At 42.7% G+C, this 19,793-nt stretch overlaps 1 protein-coding gene across 1 annotated transcript in view; it reads right to left on the reverse strand.

The window, feature by feature from the left end:
- LOC106599779 (voltage-dependent R-type calcium channel subunit alpha-1E) overlaps nucleotides 1-19,793 on the reverse strand; it is an 88,673-nt gene that overhangs the window by 12,912 nt on the left and 55,968 nt on the right. The window contains exons 11-31 of the mRNA XM_082973088.1: nucleotides 19,331-19,462; nucleotides 18,881-18,950; nucleotides 17,029-17,146; nucleotides 16,658-16,725; nucleotides 16,419-16,486; nucleotides 15,637-15,716; nucleotides 13,834-14,842; nucleotides 13,347-13,690; nucleotides 13,038-13,185; nucleotides 9,069-9,198; nucleotides 8,915-8,974; nucleotides 8,580-8,686; nucleotides 8,109-8,120; nucleotides 7,657-7,753; nucleotides 7,317-7,477; nucleotides 6,948-7,085; nucleotides 6,350-6,551; nucleotides 4,389-4,553; nucleotides 3,746-3,856; nucleotides 3,519-3,599; nucleotides 3,116-3,235 (exon numbers count right to left, since the gene is read on the reverse strand). Coding sequence (XP_082829214.1) covers nucleotides 3,116-3,235; nucleotides 3,519-3,599; nucleotides 3,746-3,856; nucleotides 4,389-4,553; nucleotides 6,350-6,551; nucleotides 6,948-7,085; nucleotides 7,317-7,477; nucleotides 7,657-7,753; nucleotides 8,109-8,120; nucleotides 8,580-8,686; nucleotides 8,915-8,974; nucleotides 9,069-9,198; nucleotides 13,038-13,185; nucleotides 13,347-13,690; nucleotides 13,834-14,842; nucleotides 15,637-15,716; nucleotides 16,419-16,486; nucleotides 16,658-16,725; nucleotides 17,029-17,146; nucleotides 18,881-18,950; nucleotides 19,331-19,462 — 3,421 coding nt within the window. The remainder of the gene's footprint in view (nucleotides 1-3,115; nucleotides 3,236-3,518; nucleotides 3,600-3,745; nucleotides 3,857-4,388; nucleotides 4,554-6,349; nucleotides 6,552-6,947; nucleotides 7,086-7,316; nucleotides 7,478-7,656; nucleotides 7,754-8,108; nucleotides 8,121-8,579; nucleotides 8,687-8,914; nucleotides 8,975-9,068; nucleotides 9,199-13,037; nucleotides 13,186-13,346; nucleotides 13,691-13,833; nucleotides 14,843-15,636; nucleotides 15,717-16,418; nucleotides 16,487-16,657; nucleotides 16,726-17,028; nucleotides 17,147-18,880; nucleotides 18,951-19,330; nucleotides 19,463-19,793) is intronic.

The following is a 19,793-nucleotide window of genomic DNA, read 5'->3' on the forward strand; positions in this document are numbered from 1 at the left end:
GCACACTGGCGTATCCCATCTGGACAAGAGGAATACCAATGTAAGACTGCTGTTCATTGACTATAGCTCAGCATTCAACACCATAGTACCTTCCAAGCTCATCATTAAGCTCGAGGCCCTGGGTCTGAACCCCGCCCTTTGCATCTGGGTCCTGGACTTCCTGACGGGCCGCCCCCAGGTGGTGAAGGTAGGAAACAACACCTCCACTTCATCGATCCTCAACACTGGGGCCCCACAAGGGTGCGTGCTCAGCCCCCTCCTGTACTTCCTGTTCACCCATGACTGCGTGGCCAAGCACGCCTCCAACTCAATCATCAAGTTTGCAAACGACACTACAGTAGTAGGCTTAATTACCAACAACAACGAGAAAGCCGACAGGGAGAAGGTGAGGGCTCTGGGAGTGTGGTGCCAGGAAAATAACCTCTCACTCAATGTCAACAAAACAAAGGAGATGATCATGGACTTCTGGACAGAGCAGAGGGAGCACCCCCATATCCACATTGACGGGACCGCAGTGGAGAAGATGGTAAGCTTCAAGTTCCTCTGTGCACACATTACTGACAAACTGAAAGGGTCCACCCACACAGACAGTGTGGTGAAGAAGGCGCAACAGCGCCTCTTCACCCTCAGGAGGCTGAAGAAATGTGGCTTGGCAACTAAAACCCTCACAAACTTTTACAGATGCACAATTGAGAGCATCCTGTCGGGCTGTATCACCGCCTGGTATGGCAACGGTACCACCCACAACTGCAGGGTTCTCCAGAGGGTGGTGCGGTCTGCCCAACGCATCAACGGGGGCAAACTACCTTCCCTCCAGGACACCTACAGCACCAGTCACAGGAAGGCCAAAAAGATCATCAAGGACAACAACCACCCGAGCCACTGCCTGTTCACCCTGCTATCATCCAGAAGGCGAGGTCAGTACAGGTGCATCAAAGCTGGGACCGAGAGACTGAAAAACAGCTCCTATTTCAAGGCCATCAAACTGTTAAATATCCATCACTAGCACATTAGAGGCTGCTACCTATATAAATAGACTTGAAATCACTGGCCACTTTAATAAATGGAACACTAGTTGTAGAAAAGTCCCATGGAGTTGGTGGAATAATCCTTTAATTCATGGCCATTTGCTCAGCTGGGCCAGGGGACTTTAATTAGATCAGGTGGAATGTCCGACAGATCCCAACTCATTAAAAGGAGGAAATCGCCATCGCCCGACCTGGCTGCTTTCTCTTCCTTAACGGCGTCTAATTCAGACATTCTGTGCGTCCATGAATCCATGTAAGTCCACCAAATCTGTTACCTTTCATCTGAACTATCTGTTGCGATCGGGAGAGCGGGCCATCAGTAATTATTTATAGTTATTACCGCGGAACGCGGCTTGGAGCGCACGCTTCAAACCTATTGCGTAATGTAAATAGACAATAATCACAGCCCTGCAGATCATCACAGCCCTGCAGATCATCACAGGCCAATTATGCCATCGATATCTGGTTAATATGTAATGAAATGACATGTACATATGAAGTCAAACTTGAAAGGTGAAATATGAAACGTCATTATTGTTTGCTGAACTGATCAATTCTGATATCAAACTGATGGAGATTATAGATTGAATAACCGATCACTGATTTAATTATTTGTATTATTATTCTCCTGATTATGATGAATAGTTATGAGCCTAAATGATGGTGATTCCTATTGACTTCTTATTGAACTGAATTGCTGAATTACGTAATTATGTTAATAATGAGAATGATTGTTATGACTTGACATTTGTGATTATGAATTTGATTGGATACATGTCTTTCTGTTTCCTTTGTTATGCAGCACAGACTACCCAATAAATATACCACTTTATGGTTAAAGGAATTCCTGCCTCAGTCTCATCCACTCCGTGACCACCTGTTCACCTTCACTGTCAGTCATCCTACCTGTCCAGCTTCCCACACAGATCCCAATAATCTTTCACTAGTCATTTTAATAATGTTTACATAGCTTACATTACTCATCTCATATGTATATACAGTATTATATACTATTCTACTGTATCTTAGTCTACGCCGCTCTGACATTCCTCGTTCATATATTTATATATTCTTAATTCCATTTCTTTACTTAGATTTGTGTGTATTGGTATATGTTGTGAAATTGTTAGATATTACTTGTTAGATATTACTGCACTGTCGGAGCTAGAAACACAAGCATTTCGCTACACCCACAATAACATCTGCTAAACACGTGTATGTGACCAATAAAATTTGATTTGAACTCGAGTTTCGCCATCAGGTGGAAGACTGGCCCTCTCTCTGGTCAGTCTCACCAGAGGACAGGAAGAAGAGAGCAGACACGGTGAGAGGCGGACCCTCTGCTGCTCTCTCCCTCCCTCCGCTGAGACTAATGCCATGTTAAAATAAACTGGGAACTTGGAAATCTCCGACTTCCGATTTCAGTGCGTTCAAGACAACTGTGAACTCGGTGAAAAAAATCAGACTGGGGAAAATCATTTTGAACGGTCATCCAACTTGGAAACTCTGGCATCTTTTTAGAGCACCGACTTTCAGACCAGAAGTTCACTGAAGTCATGATTTGACCTTGTTTTTTCCGAGTTCCCAGTTGTCTTGAAAGCACCATGACCATCAGATGCAGGTACCATCAGTCCAGTAAAATACATTTTTTAATTATTAGCAATTTTTTTTTATTTATGCTCAGCTGTGCCCCGCAAGTGCTACACCAACTGATCTATTCTGTTATGCAAGCTTGAGTTTTCAAATATAATATGGTCTGAGGAACAATATTGGCAGGCCAGGAATATCGCCAATATGCTGTGATAATGTATTAGACCTACTGCATAAACCTCATTCATATGGAACTGTTTTTATTAGTTTAATGTTACATTTATTAAGTCAAGTAAAATAAAAATTGTTAGCGGTAGATCTCGGCTTGCTTTTTCACTGCGAAAGTCATCTTAACTCAGAAAAGGTTGGTGGTCCATCGTAGTGTACTGGGACCAGGGACATACAAAATAAAGACTGAAAACCATTTATATTAACAAAGTTGGATATTTATTAAGTGGACATGAGAGATGGTAAAAGTAGGAGAGAACATGGCTGACCTTAAAGGATTGTACGAAGGTCCAGAGCAGGATTCGTATTGTGTAGCCCTGCCTCAACAGCTTGATCAGCCTGGCAGCCCGGAACAGCTTCAGGAAACTCATATTGAACGTGTTTATTGACTGAGATAGACAGACCATAGGAAATATAGAGAGGTGGAGACGGCAAGGAATATACAGAAAGGAGAAGGGTCCGGGGAGAGAGAAGGTGTTAGAGAAATTGTAAAGATATAGGCAGATAGGGACATATAGAGATAGATTTGATTGAAAGGCACTCAAGTGAACGGAGTGAGTTTACAACTTTAATAGCCTAGTTTTTACTGAGAGAAAAAGCTTTACAGTACTACCACCTTATGAATCAGAATTGTTATAAAGTAAAGGTTAAGGAGCTAGAGTGAAATATCACCTGTAAGTCCACAATGATCTCAGTGATGCTGCCGAGCACGGTGATGAAATCAAAAATGTTCCAAGTGTCTCGAAAATAGTTCTGTCAGGGGACAAATGAACACCATTGTAAAATGGCAAGGCTACTTTCTTGAATGGAAAGGATTATATCTGTACATGCTACCATGTCATTGGATGAGTTAACTACATTTTGCCAACAGTTCACTAATGTCCTACTGTCTTGCTCACCACAAAACCAAAGGCCATGATCTTGAGGATACACTCCAGGGAGAAGAGAACGGTGAAGGCTGTGTTCAGGTGCTTCAATACTGTATCATATGCTGCTGGAGCGGAGTTGTACTGCAGATAACAGGACACAGTCAGGGTAATACCAGGATGTATCAAACAGTGAGCAGGTTGGCATTTATTGAGATGTCTCATGAACTGGAGGCAGCTCTACAGAGTGGTTACTAGCCAAGTCATAAAATCAGAGTTTAAACATAACCCTAACCTTAACCACACTGCTAACCCTAATACCTAACTCTAACCTTAAATTAAGACCAGAAAGCTAATTTTTGTTTTAACCTATCTTTACGATATAGCCAATTTTGACTTTGCAGATGGCCCATCTAGTGGAAACCTCTCAGTTCTGCCTCCAGGATACAACTCATGACAATAAATGTCAACCTCTGCAGAGCGATGGCAAAGAAGAGGGTAAAATATTTAATACAAAGAGTCTGAGATGTGTAATATTAAACTGTTATCAGACAAACAGGGGCACACTGGGCTCTCTCCTATGGATTTGAGACTTTGAGAGTGAAACTAGATTCTAACAAAGGCCTGCACATATGTCATGTTTATAAGCTCTGTTAAAAAGATATAGGTTCCATACCTTCATCATGAGCACCACAGTGTTGAGGGCAATCATGACCAGCACTGTGTACTCAAACGACGGTGACACCACGAAGTGCCACAGCCGGTACTGGAAGGTCTGTCTGTTCTGAGGCATGTAGCAGGTCAGGGGCTTGGCACTGATGGTAAAGTCAATGCATGCCCTCTGATGGGGAGATAACAAAAAGAAGAGGAAAAAAAATCAGGAATTCATCTGTTACGAGTATTGTGATCAATAAAAAGTGTATATCTGATCAAGATACCAAGATGGTTATTGTAGGTGAATCAATTTCATGAACTCCTGTAATTGTACAGAGCATTCGGAAAGTATTCAGACCCCTTGGCTTATTCCACATTTTGTTACTTTACAGCCTTATTCTAAAATGCATTACATTGTTTTTTCCCCCCTCATCAATCTACACACAATACCCCATAATAACAAAGCAAAAACAGGTTTTTCGAAATGTTTGCAAATTTACAAAAATAAAAAAACTGAAATATCACATTTACATAAGTATTCAGACCCTTTACTCAGTACTTTTTTTAAGCACCTTTGGCAGTGATTACAGCCTTGAGTTTTCTTGGGTATGTTGCTTTAAGCTTGGAACGCCTGTATTTGGGGAGTTTTTCCCATTCTTTTCTGCAGATCCTCTCAAGCTCTGTCAGGTTGGATGGGGAGCGTCGCTGCACAGCTATTTTCAGGTCTCTCCAGAGATGTTTGATCAGGTTTGGGCTCTGGCTGGGCCACTCAAGGACATTCAGAGACATGTCCCGAAGCCACTCCTTGCGTTGTCTTGGCTGTGTGCTTAGGGTCAATGTCCTGTTGAAAGGTGAACCTTCGCCGAGTCTAAGGTTGTGAGTGCTCTGGAGTAGGTTTTCATCAAGGATCTCTCTGTACTTTGCTCTGTTCCTCTTTTCCTCGATCCTGACTAGTCTCCCAGTCCCTGCCGCTGAAAAACATCCCCACAGCATGATGCTGCCACCACCATGCTTCACCGTAGGGATGGTACCAGGTTTCCTCCAGAACTGACGCTTGGCATTCAGGCCAAAGAGTTAAATCTTAGTTTCATCAGACCAGAGAATCTTGTTTCTCATGGTCTGAGAGTCCTTTAGGTGCCTTTTGGCAACTCTAAGCGGGCTGTCATCTGCCTTTTACTGAGGAGTGGCCACTCTACCATAAAGGCCTGATTGGTGGAGTGCTGTAAAGATGGTTGTCCTTCTGGAAGTTTCTCCCATCTCCACAGAGGAACTCTGGAGCTCTGTCAGAGGGACCATTGGGTTCTTGGCCACCTCCCTGACTAAGGCCCTTCTCCCCCAATCGCTCAGTTTGGCTGGGCGGCGAGCCCTAGGAAGAGTCATTTAAAAATGATGGAGGCCATTGTGTTCTTGGGGACCTTCAATGCTGCAGAAATGTTTTGGTGCCCGTCCCCAGATGTGCTTCGTCAAAATCCTGTCTCGTAGCTCTATGGACAATTCCTTGGTTTTTGCTTTGACATGCACTGTCAACTGTGGGAACTTATATAGACAGGTGTGTGCCTTTCCAAATCATGTCCAAACAACTGAATTTACCACAGGTTGACTCCAATCAAGTTGTTGAAACATCTTAAGGATGATCAATGGAAACATTATGCTCAAATAGCTCAATTTCGAGTCTCGTAGCAAAGAGTCTGAATACTTATGTAAATAAGGTATATGTTTTTTATTTTTAATACATTTGCAAAAAATAATAAAAACCTGATTTTGCTTTGTCATTATGGGGTATTGTGTGTAGACTGATGAGGATTTTGTTTTATTTAATCAATTTTAGAATAAGACTAACATAACAAAATGTGAAAAAAGTCAAGGTGTCTGAATACTTTCCGAATGCAATGTATTTGTGTTGTAAGAATTTGTGTATGAGTGAAGTATGTTTAAGCTACAGTAGACTGGGAGTGCATTTGTATGGGGTTTTCTGTCCTGTACCTCATTTTTCTCCAAGTTGCACTCCTCCATCATCTTATCCCCCTGCTCCTGGAAGGTGATGATGATGAGAGCAACGAAAATGTTGACAAAGAAGAAAGGGAAGACCACGAAGTAGACGACGTAGAAGATGGACATCTCCATCCTGTTGCCCCGACTTGGACCCCTGTCCTCCTCTGTCACATCCACAGAATGCTGCAGGACCCTGGAGGGAAGGAGAGAGAAAGATAGAGAAAGAGAGAATAGTAACACTCTAATGTCTAAACAGTCTCTCTGAATCCTCTATCAAATGGCATTCATTTGGTGTTAGAGCATACACTCTTAGAAAAAAAGGTGCTATCTAGAACCTAAAAGGGCTCTTCGGCTGTCCCCATGGGAGAACCGCTTGATGAGCCCTTTTTGGTTCCAGGTTGAACCCTGTTGGGTTCCATGAAGAACCCTTTCCACAGAGGGTTTTACATAGAAACAAAAAGTGTTCTACCTGGAACCAAAAAGGGCTCTACCTGGAATCAAAAAGGGTTCTCCTATGGGAGACAACCGAAGAACCCTTTTGGAACACTTTTTTTCTAAGAATGTAGGGCTGGGAACATCAGGGACTCACTGCGGCCAGCCCTCTCCAGTGGAAACAGTGAAGAGGGTGAGCAGAGCCCAGCAGACATTGTCATAGTGGAACTCATGTCTCTTCCACTCCCTCTTCTTCACTTCCTTCTTGTCTCGAGTGTAGTCTATGTAATAACCTCTGTAGGAAACAGAATGGTCGTTAGGGGACAGAGCCAGAGGAAGTTAGGATTCCTCTGATCACTCACAAAATGGGTGGTGTGTGGATGATCACGACTTAATGGTATTTATTTATTGATTCGATTATGAAGAGATAAATTAGTAAGGTCAATGTGTATAGCTTTGTTTGTTCCAGTGTGTGTATTGTAAGAGGGGGCAGCAGGCAGTGTGTATATCTGTGTGTTTGACTCACTGGCACTCCTTCTCTGTGTCCATGGAGCTGTCTGTGCAATAGAAGAACTTTCCCTTGAAGAGCTGCACGGCGATGACAGCGAAGATGAACATGAAGAGCTTGTAGACGATGAGGATGTTGAAGACGTTCTTCAGGGATGTCACCACACAGTCAAACACTGCCTGTATAGGAGAAGGAAAGATAATAGCATAATGACATGGTAGCACAAATCGAAGGTAAAAACCCACATTCACTGGAAATTCCTTGAAAGGTTTCATTCATTTTAATGTAGAAGCCAAGGTCAACTAAACATTGACATGTTGGCAGATGAACATAAATTAACATATACACAGTGCATTACCTTGAGTTTGGGGAGTCTCTTGATGGTCTTCAGAGGTCGTAGGACTCTCAGGACCCTGAGGGACTTGATGGTCTTGATGTCTCTGCCTTTGTTGTTCCTGTTGATGTAGACATGTGTTTTAGTGTACTGTGGGGAGAGGGAAGACACACACGCATGCACGCAAACATGCACGAGCGAGTGCACGTACGCACGCACGCACGCACACACACACACATTAACAAAAAAGATCTCAATCTATCTTTTGATGACAAGCAATACTATAGAGAAAATTATCAGAGTAATATGAATTCACTTGTATTCAGTACTTTAAAGTTTTGTAGCTGAGTGGGAAGTATCAGACAAAAGACACGGCGAATCGTGTACAAGAAGTATGGGAAGTGCATGAGAATTCTATGAGAAGTGTATGACAAATTGTACATGACAAGTATGAGAGTGAGAAGTGTTTGCTTTACCCAATCACATTCCTGGAAGCCCCAACAGTGATAAATTCCACAGGAACAACAGAGAAATAGAAGCATAAATAGAGATACACAATGAGGATCACAGTTACAGCTATATCCACAACAGAGAAATCAACACACAGTCATATCTATATATAAGGCAGGGGAGAAGCACAAGTTCATTCATCTCGCAACCCAGAACGGATATTTGGTGCGTTAGCAAGCTACTTGATTACGTTACTAGTCTGTTAGCCTACAAGACACTGAAAGTTATTTAACACGTTCACCTGTCAGAGGGGAAAGAGTTAAACAAAGACATAAGAAATGCAATATTTATATCCCCGCATGAGGCATCAACCAGAAGATGCTTGTCAGACACTTAGTTTTATATATTTGGAGATATGCTACAGCACAGTGTATAATATATGTGAGTCAGTGAGTCAGTGTGATTACTAATCCAGCACCAGAAGTATTGTGACTCACGTCAGAGCGAAGGCGAACAGAGCTCCCACCACCACGATGAAGTCCAGAATGTTCCACAGGTCACGGAAGTAGGAGCCGTCGTGCAGAAGCAGGCCCAGGTCAATCATCTGGAGGACACAAACACACACCCACATACAAAGGACAACACAGATACACACACACACACACACACACACACACACACACACACACACACACACACACACACACACACACACACACACACACACACATAAGACAACATAAGTTACTACACTGAAAACAATGTTACAAGTGTATTTCTGTGCATAGTTTTAGGAGGTTCATAATTGATCATTTCTCTTTGAGTATCTCACCTTTATGATCATTTCAAAAGTGAAGACACCAGTAAAGACGTAATCAAAGTAACGGAGAACCTAGAAAAGCAAAAACACATCCAACAATTACGTGAGAGGAAATACACAGCTTCACGTCACTGATACAAACATTCCAGATTCATATTGAACTTACCCTGTTTCTGTCAGAGTTGGTGCACACAGGGTCTTCAGCAGCCAGAGCGATGCTGCTAGCCACGATCACCAGCAAGATGGTCATCTCAAAGTAGCGCATGGTCACCACATAGTGACAGATCCTTCTGATCCTACAGATCAAAAAAGAGGAGCGGAGTTGACAGTATCGCATACACTTATGGTCGCTCATACAGGCTCAGAAAAGAGGGTGCAGAATTGTACGTAAAGGGGTACAAACGCTTGCCACTGTAGTGGTACCTTCTACGGTAATTGTACCCTTGTAGTTTGTACCTTAAAAGAGGCAATTGTGTACCTTAGGGGACAAGATAGAAAAAGGTACAAATGTGCCTTTTTAGGCTACCACCACAGTGACAAAGCCGTTTGTTCCTTTTAAGTGGCAAAAATGTACATCTTCTCTATACCAAGACCCTCACATGTACACACCTCTCTACAATCCTACTTCTGACACCGATGTAGCGAATTCAGCCCTGACCAGGACTTGAACCGGAGTCCAGCCAACACCTTAACCATTATACCAAGAGATCCGTACCTCTTGACATTGTCTCTCAGTGTTGGGTCAAGGCCAGGGACCACACCCAAATAAGGTATTTTTATTCCATGAATCATATCACAATCAACTTTAACCAGTTGATTGTGGACACAAATTAGGTTATATCTAATTAAGTATGCACATATATTCTAATAATGTTTTCTGGCCACTGATGAAGTCAGCTTAAATATTTTGGCTTCATTTTGTTAAGACACTTCATGACTGGACTTTGAGATAGCAGATTGGTTAAGGGCTTGTAAATCTACACCTGTTATATTAGGCACATGTGACAAATACGATTTGATTTGAATTGAGATTGTGGATTAATACTTTTTATATACTAAAGAAAGGTACATATAATGAATGTGTCAAATTTTGGGGAAGAAAATGTAATCTAAAATAAACATTTGACAACATATCAACAATTCCCTATGTATAAATCTGGAGAATACGTGTAAAGATAACCACACAACATTTGGTGAATGCAGATGCTTCTGAGGCTGAGAAAAATTTGTTGGCGTATGGGAAGAGTCCACTTTCGAGTAATGGTAGTTACAGACAAGCACACTGAATTTAGACTAACAAACGACAAACTCCTATTTAGACCCAATCACCATCTTTTCAAAGTAAGTTACTACATTTAGACTAGTTTGTAACATTCTCTATGAAATGGGCTTTTAAATTATGTGTGATTCAACGTCGTAAGCTTTGAAATGATGGATGTACAGTTGAAGTCGGAAGTTTACATACAACTTAGCCAAATACATTTAAATACAGTTCCTGACATTTAATCCAAAAAACAATTCCCTGTCTTAAGTCAGATAGGATCACCACTTTATTTTAAGAATGTTAAATGTCAGAATAATAGAATAATAGTAGAGAGAATTATTTATTTCAGCTTTTATTTCCTCATCACATTCCCAGTGGGTCAGAAGTTTACATACACTCAATTAGTATTTGGTAGCATTGCCTTTAAATTGTTTAACTTGGGTATAACGTTTCAGGTAGCCTTCCACAAGCTTCCCACAATAAGTTGGATTTCATATAATGGACAAACACAAAACAGTCCAAATTGGTGAAGTGAAATGATTATTTTTTTTTATAAAGTTCTGCGTGCATTATGTATTCACCCCCTATGCTATGAAGCCCCTAAATAAGATCTGGTGCAACCAATTACCTTCAGAAATCACATCATTAGTTCAATAAGGTCCACCTGTGTGCAATCTAAGTGTCACATGATCTGTCACATGATCTCAGTATATATACACATGTTCTGAAAGGCCCCAGAGTCTACAACATCACTAAGCAAGGGACACCACCAAGCAAGCGGCACTATGAAGACCAAGGAGCTCTCCAAACAGGACTGGGACAAAGTTGTGGAGACCTACAGATCAGGGTTAGGTTATAAAAAAATATCAGAAACTTTAAACATCTCACGGAGCACTATTACATCCATTATTAAAAAATGTAAAGAATATGGCACCACAACAAACCTGCCAAGAGAGGGTCGCCCACCAAAACTGATGGACCAGGCAAGGAGGGCATTAATAAGAGAGGCAACAAAGAGACCAAAGATAACCCTGAAGGAGCTGCAAAGCTCCACAGTGGAGATTAGAGTATATGTACATAGGACCACTTTAAGCCGTACACTCCACAGAGCTGGGCTTTATGGAAGAGTGGCCAGAAGAAAAACATTGCTTAAAGAAAAAAATAAACAAACACGTTTGGTGTTCGCCAAAAGGCATGTGGGAGACTCCCCAAATATATGGAAGAAGGTACTCTGGTCAGTTGAGACTAAAATTTAGCTTTTTGGCCATCAAGGAAAACGCTATGTCTGGATCAAACCCAACACCTCCCATCACCCCGAGAGCACCATCCCTACAGTGAAGCATGGTGGTGGCAGCATCATACTGTGGGGATGTTTTTCATCAGCAGGGACTGGGAAACTGCTCAGAATTGAAGGAATAATGGATGACCGTAATACAGGGAAATTCTTTTGGTTGAAACCTGTTTCAGTCTTCCAGAGATTTGAGACTGGGACGGAGGTTCACCTTCCAGCAGGACAATGACTCTAAGCATACTGCAAAAGCAACACTCAAGTGGTTCAAGGGGAAACATTTAAATGTCTTGGAATGGCCTTTTCAAAGCTCAGACCTCAATCCAATTGAGAATCTGTGGAATGACGTAAAGATTGCTGTTCACCAGCAGAACCCATCCAACTTGAAGGAGCTGGAACAGTTTTGCCTTGAAGAATGGGCAAAAATCCCAGTGGCTAGATCTGCCAAGCTAATAGAGATATACCCCAAGAGACTTGCAGCTGTAATTGCTGCAAAAGGTGGCTCTACAAAGTATTGACTTTGGTGGGGGTGAATAATTATGCACGTTCAAGTTTTCTTTTTTTTGTCTTATTTCTTGTTTGTTTTACAATAACAAATATTTTGCATCTTTGAAGTGGTAGGCATGTTGTGTAAATCAAATGATACAAACCCCCCCCCAAAAAAATCAATTTTAATTCCAGGTTTTAAGGCAACAAAATAGGAAAAATGCCAAGAGGGGTGAATAATTTCTCAAGCCACTATACGTGACAGGCGGTCCTCATGAGAGCCAGTTTCATCATAGCGCTTGATAGTTTTCGCGACTGCACTTGAAGAAACTTTCAAAATTCTTGAAATGTTCCATATTGACTGACCTTCATGACTTAAAGTCATGATGGATTGTCGTTTTTCTTTGCGTATTTGAGCTGTTCTTGCATAATATGGACTTGGTCTTTTACCAAATAGGGCTATCTTCTGTATACCCCCCCTACCTTGTCACAACACAACTGATTGGCTCAAACGCATAAAGAAGGAAAGAAATTTCACAAATTAACTTTTAAGAAGGCACACATGTACATTTAAATGCATTCCAGGTGTCTAACTCATGAAGCTGGTTGTGAGAATGCCAAGAGTGTGAAAAGTTGTCATCAAGGCAAAGGGTTGCTATTTGAAAAATCTCAAATATAAAATAGATTTTGATTTGTTTAACACCTTTTTGGTTACTACATGATTCAATATGTGTTATTTCATAGCGTTGATGTCTTCACTATTATTCTACAATGTAGAAAATAGTAAAAAATAAAGAAAAACCCCTGAATGAGTAGGTGTTCTAAAACTTTTGATCAGTAGTGTACCTCTGAAGATACATTATGTGCATTCTAATATTTTTGTACCGCAGGGAACAATATGGTACCCTAACCATACCTTTTTCTCTGAGAATGAGAGTGCTGTACAGCTACAGTGCATGAGAGAGAAACACGATAGCCTACGTATACTAAAAGGGATCAAAGAAACATGTTTCTGAGTCCTTTTATAAAACTGAACTGAATTGATTAGTACCGCACTAGAATGCATGCCAAAACATGGCCAGGAAGGAGAGTCTTACGGATTGGAGGCCTTGAAGAGGAACATGCTGTCAGGAGGTACAGGTTTGGGCGGGCTGGCCTCCTCCTGCGCCTCCTTCTCCTCCTTTTCCTTCTCCTTCTCCTTCCTTTCAGGCTGGTACACATCCATCTCTTTGCTGCTGTGTAAAGCTACATGTAAATTGAAGATAAAACAAGTCCATCGTTATCGTTACCATCCTTGTTCCAGCAGGAAACGGTACAGAACAGTCAATGGCAATTACATTGCTTTCAATGAACTAGAATGTATCAAGCTACGAATGTCGGTCAAGAGCGACTATATGGAAGCATACCTGTCATAGGGATGATCTCCAGCAGTGGCTGTTCTCCAGACATCTCTATGATCACACTAGTCTGGCTGTCTAGGACTTGGCCTGGCTCCTCACCCTCCTCACGGTTCAGGGAGGCTGGGTTGTTTTCTGAATCATTGACCCCGGATGCTGCCTGGAGCTCTGGGGGGTCTGTGAACTGTTCTGGGGCTGGCTCCAATGGAGGGTCCTGAGACAGGGGCTCACACTGCCCGGTTTCCCCCACCTCGCCCTCCTCCATCTGGGGTGGAGGGTCCAACAGGGGTGGGGGTAGGGACTCAGGGAAGTCATCACATAGGGGAGGCTCAGGGATGTCTGCAATACACACTCTGAAGAGGAGGTGTATGGAAGAGAATGTGTGGATGTGTTTAGACACTTAGCCAATCCTAATGTGGGCCTGAAGTCTTATCTCACGAATCACAATGCCTTAACCCTTAGTGTAAAAGAATGGAACCTAGCACCACTGTCTTACCTCAGATGCTCTTCTTCACTCTCTAAGTTGACAATGCTGGCTCCTTTTTCCTGGCCCGACACTCCTCCCTCCACCTCGGCGACCTCTCCTTTGTCCGTCTTCTCCTCTTTTTCTTCTTTCTCCTCCCTCTCTTCTAGTATCTTCCTCTCTCTGCTGCCTGATTCTGTGACCTCCTCATGTGGGGACTCTCTGCTCTTGGCCTCAGCCCGGGCCTCACGATGACGGTGCCTCCTATGCCGAGCCACCCCTCCCTCCTCCGCCCCCCCAAGGCCAGGCCTGAACTTCCGGGCCACCCTGTGCCTCCTGTCCCCACCGGCGGGTCGATGGTGCACTGCTCTCTCCTCAACCAATGTAAACAGAGGCCTAGGCTCAGAGTCTGGAGGTTCCGGCAGCCGGATGGCGATGGACATCGGGGGTTCAGGCATGGGCATGATCCCGGACATGGGCGACTCGGGCAGGTGACCGGGACTGGGGTCTGGGGAACGGGTGGGTGCGCGGTAGGCGGTGGTAGGGTTGTCAGTGGTGTCCTCGGTGGGGCTGCCTCCGAACAGCACCTCCTGGCTCTCCATCTGGCGCCGCTTGCGTAACTGGTTGGCCCTCTGCTCCCACACGGATCTTCCGCCTCTTCCTCCTCCTCCTCCCCCCCTCCTCCGTCTGTCACGGCGGTTGGAGAAGGCGTTGGCCCCATTGGGGGGCTGGTCAGCTCCGCCCGGGGCGCCGCTCTCCTCCTCCTCTTCGGGGACGGCCATACGGCCCCTGTGAATGGCTTTCTTCCTGCGGAGATAGGGCCTCCTCCTCCTCCTACAGAGCACAACACAAAGCCTGTCACTAGAGGGCAGCATCACGCCTATGTCATATGTACACTTACATATCAATGAAAGGATACATTTCAACAATAAATACAGTATAAACATATTACATATTATATAACATTGTATGTATTCATGTATGTATGTATGTAAGTCAATAATGAAGTACGAAAATTGCATGACATATATTAACATTTTGACTCAGATATATTGCATATTGTATGGCTAAAGATTAATTGAATTCACATATTGAATTATCATCTAAATAAAACAAACATCCATAAATTCAATTGAAATTCAAATGATGAAAGTACCTGGGAAGAAAGCACACAAACTCAAAAAGCCACAAAAACAAAAAGGAATAGTGCAGGATTAAAATAGGGAAATACTGTTATATCTAGCAATTAACTTCTTCTAAGATAAAGGAAATGGAATTAGGTGTCACGGGGTACAGACAAACAACTTTACTTACGGGTATTCAAACTCTTTTGTAGTCCATGTAATCAATGAGTGATTGGTTGAAAACAAGACATTAGTGATTTTGGAACAAAGACAGAACAGAACCTTGTGACACAGTCCAAAACCAGGTCAAGGGTCAAGGCCAATGGTCAACAGACGTCACCTTAATGCCAGTCTAGTATATTTGGTTATATCTTATTTTATTTTTCTTATAATTATATTTTTATATTTGGCAAGGGGATTTGGCTTTGACGGCTTGATAAATGGATCCAAATCCTGTTCACTTAGAAAAATCATTATTTCCTAAGTAGTGACAGTGGATGTTTATAAATCTTATCAGATAACAGTGGTTATCCAAGTTACAAATTGTTTCACCTTGACCGTACAGGGGCAGTGGTAGAATTTAGACTTCTATATTTTGTCATATCTATTTTGGTCAGTGCAACATAACAGGCATAGAGTAACAAGACAACAAGATGGAAGCAGCATTAGATAACATTACACCATAGTACAGTATATGTATCAAAAGCAGCACCATCTTGACAGCTCTGAAACACATAGGACTGACACTCAAATATGTAGTAACAGACAAATGACAGAGTCAGCGTAACGTGCCTGGAGAAGATCAGAGGACAGTACAATCCATGCATCCTTTTTCCCCCTACCTGTACCTGTTACAGAGGGAGCAGAATGGTTGGTGGTGCTTATACACTAAGCACATACTATGCTTATAATTGCCCTGTCATTTGGTTTAATTTACCTGTTGACTGACATGCACAAATAAACAAATTTGAAATAAATAAAAACATGCGTGTATGACTGGCCTGTTATCTTTCTTAATTTGCCTGTTGAATGACATGCTCAAATAAACCCCAAAAAGTGTCATTAAAATCATGCATTATCCTTTAGCAAGTCCCCAGAACAACATCATATTTATGAGCGAAGATGCTTGTCATGACTAGGATGTGCGCCTCATCCCTAATTTCACTAATGAATTTCCATTACACATGCTATGTAACAGGCAGGTACACATACATTTTCCACACTCAGAACATGCCTCTCTAACCCTGAAGACTCATCATGCAGCTGCACTTAAGGAAAATAAACATTCTTCCTGGTAACGCCTACATCAGATTCTCAAAGAGAATAGCGGATCCTTATTTTTCTGTGGGTGTTATGGCTGTGTAATCAATAGATATTGAGAAAACATCATGATCACCCCTCAGATTCAATCTCCTCCTAATCATTATCAAGGCTAGGCCAAAGTAGGTGACTGACCAACTGCCATTGTGATAAAGGTATAAACAGAACACTTACTCAGACATCGGGCCATCTCTGCCTCTGGCGTATCTTGCATTGAAAAACTCCTCTTCCTCCTCTTCGTCCTAACAAAGGTAAAATAAAAACAATATGTAAATAATTTACATCCCACAATTAGTTTATGATATAGGGCAGATATGGCCTTAGGTCATGACCCTTACACATTTCTTCGAAAGCACTTATTTTTATTTAAAGATACCCCATTCCATAAAAACTCTTAAAACAGTACTACACACCTTGGTGAGTTCCTGTGCGTTGGCAAGGTTATCCACAGCGATGGCCAAGAAGACATTGAGTAGTGTATCTGTTCACAGTATGGTCAAGAGTCCTAACAGGGGTGGATGAAACTGCAATACATGAATTAGGTTACTGTCGGACAGTTCCACAAAACATCTGAAATACATTGAAAACAAGTGGAATCGCTTTAAACGGTTATCCCCTGGGTTGTACTCAGTCCATCTTTTCCCCCAATAAATCAACCCATGACCCTACAACTACTTTAGGTCTATGCTACAACTTTCAAAGAAAAAGAAAGATACATGTAAACCTATCGACAATGTCAGCAGAATCTGTCACTTGTGGTTAGCAGGATGATGAGCAAGGATACAGTTCCCAAACAGGGTGAGCACTATGAAGTATATGGAGGACCACATGCCGTACTGCACTCCTCCTTGGGAGCGGATGCCATTGTACATCACCTCATTCCAGTCCTCACCAGTCAGAATCTAGATTGAAAAGTACAAGATCTATAATGATCAGCCTCTTGAAATCTGAATGAAAGTAATATGCAAACAGAAAGCATAAAGTGCATTCGGAAAGTATTCAGACCACTTTACTTTTTCCACATTTTGTTAAGTTACAGACTTATTCTAAAATGGGTTAAATTGTTTTTCTTTCTCATCAATCTACACACAATCAATACCTTATAATGACAAAGCAAAAACCTGAAATATCACATTTACATAAGTTTACTCAGTACCTTGTTGAAGCACCTTTGGCAGTGATTACAGCCTCGAGCATTCTTGGGTATGACACTACAAGCTTGGCACACCTGTTTTGGTTTTTGATTCTTCTCAGCAGATCCTCTCAAGCTCTGTCAGGTTGGATGGGGAGCGTCACTGCACAGCATATTTTCAGGTCTCTTCAGAGATGCTCGATCAGTTCAGGTCCGGGCTATGGCTGGGCCACTCAAGGACATTCAGAGACTTGTCCCGAAGTCACTCTTGCGTTGTCTTGGCTGTGTGCTTAGGGTCGCTGTCCTGTTGGAAGGTGAACCTTCGCCCCAGTCTGAGGTCCTGAGCTCTAGAGCAGGTTTTCATCAACAATCTTTCTGTACTTTGCTCCGGTCATCATTCCTTCAATCCTGACTAGTCTCCCAGTCCCAGCCAATGAAAAACATCCCCACAGCATGATGCTGCCACCACCATGCTTCACCGTCAGGATGGTGCCAGGTTTCCTCCGGACTTGACGCTTGGCAATCAGGCCAAATAGTTCAATCTTGGTTTCATCAGACCAGAGAATCTTGTTTCTCATGGTCTGAGAGTCCTTTAGGTGCCATCTGGCAACTCTAAGAGGGCTGTCATGTGCCTTTTACTGATGAGTGGCTTCCGTCTGGCTACTCTACCATAAACGCCTGATTGGTGGAACGCTGCAGAGATGGTTGTCCTTCTGGAAGGTTCTCCTGTCTCCACGGAGAAACTCTGGAGCTCTGTCAGAGTGGCTATCGAGTTCTTGGCCACCTCCCTTACCATGGCCCTTCTCCCCCGATTGCTAAGTTTGGCCGGGCGACCAGCTCTAGGAAGAGTCTTGGTGGTTACAACCTCTTCCATTTAAGAATGACGGAGGCCATTGTGTTCTTCGGGACCTTCAATGTTGCAGAAATGTTTTGGTGCCCGTCCCCAGATCTGTGCCTCGACACAATCCGGTCTCGGAGCTCTATGGACAATATCTTCAACCTCATGGCTTGGTTTTTGCTCTGACATGCACTGTCAACTGTATATAGACAGGTGTATGACTTTCCAAATCATGTCCAATTCATTGAGTTTACCACAGGTGGACTCCAATCAAGTTGTAGAAAGGGAAGGAGTCTGAATACTTTCCGAATGCACTGTATCTTATAAAATGCTAACACACAAATGCATTATGGGCCATAATTGAATCACATCGTTAACAGTGTTCTTTCTCCCTGCAGAGTTAAAAATGTCAGAACTAGTATTATTTGATTTGTCTCGGAAACACAGTTTATGGTTTTGATCAAACATTCTTCCATATTTCACAGCTCTGACATGTATGTGCATATGTGTATGTATGGGATGCTAGTAGATGGAGGGGGAGGTGAGCAGTGAGCAGAGTTGTTCCATTTTGGCCCTTGGAGGTTGTGGGAGATATTCCCGGGTAGGTTATGTGTGTCACAATGGAGAAGCCAGTGAGAGGAACGGTCTGGAGTGTACGAGCCAAACCTGGAACACTGTCATGATGGCAGCTGGAAACGTGTCAAAGTTGGCAGGAGTGTAATCTTCAAAGATGAACCTAAAGGGAGAGAAAGAATGGATGGGCAGATATGACCGGGGAAGAAGAGGAGGAAGAAGTGGGAAGAGGAGGTGGTGGAAATTGCTATTTTCAACTAGACGTGTAATTTCAGGTCTATCATTCCATTTCCGACGCAGCAAAACAAAACATGGCAAGCTTCAAGCTGCATCTGAAGTTATATTTGTAAATATATGGAGACGTGATGATGGCCAATACACATCATTAGTCAATGAACAGATCAACTGAAAATACAGTCATGGGACCTGGGACCTGTGCATACCAAAACATATTGACATCCTAATATTGGTGAAGCACTGAATCACTATCCTGAGATCAGTGACACCCTATCTAAGTGTTCCCAAACCTCTGGTTGTGCTCACCTGCCCCCAAAGAGCTGCATGCCCAGCAGGGCAAAGACGACGATGAAGAGGAAAATGAGGAAGAGCAGACTGATGATGGACTTCATGGAACTCATAAGAGACACAACCAGGTTCCTAAGAGATGCCCAGTACCTGGTCAAGAAAAAAGGAAAAAAGGTTCACATACAAACTAGACAGACCTCGACATCTTCCGTTTGCCATTTTAATGTATTTTGGAGAGTAATACATTGCACTTACAGCAGTATAACCAATGCTGACCCTACATTTACATTTGAGCAATTTAGCAGAAGCTCTTATCCAGAGCGACTTACAAAAGTGCATTCATCTTAAGATAGCTAGGTGAGACAACCACATATCACAGTCGTAGCAAGTGCATTTTCCCTCAACAAAGTAGTTATCAGACAGATCAGTGCTAGTAGGAAAAGACAGCAGTAACACTAATGCTGACCCTACCGTAACCTTT

This window comes from Salmo salar, chromosome 03, assembly GCF_965601325.2.
Source record: "Salmo salar chromosome 03, fSalSal1, whole genome shotgun sequence".
In the NCBI taxonomy this organism is placed as follows: domain Eukaryota; kingdom Metazoa; phylum Chordata; class Actinopteri; order Salmoniformes; family Salmonidae; genus Salmo; species Salmo salar.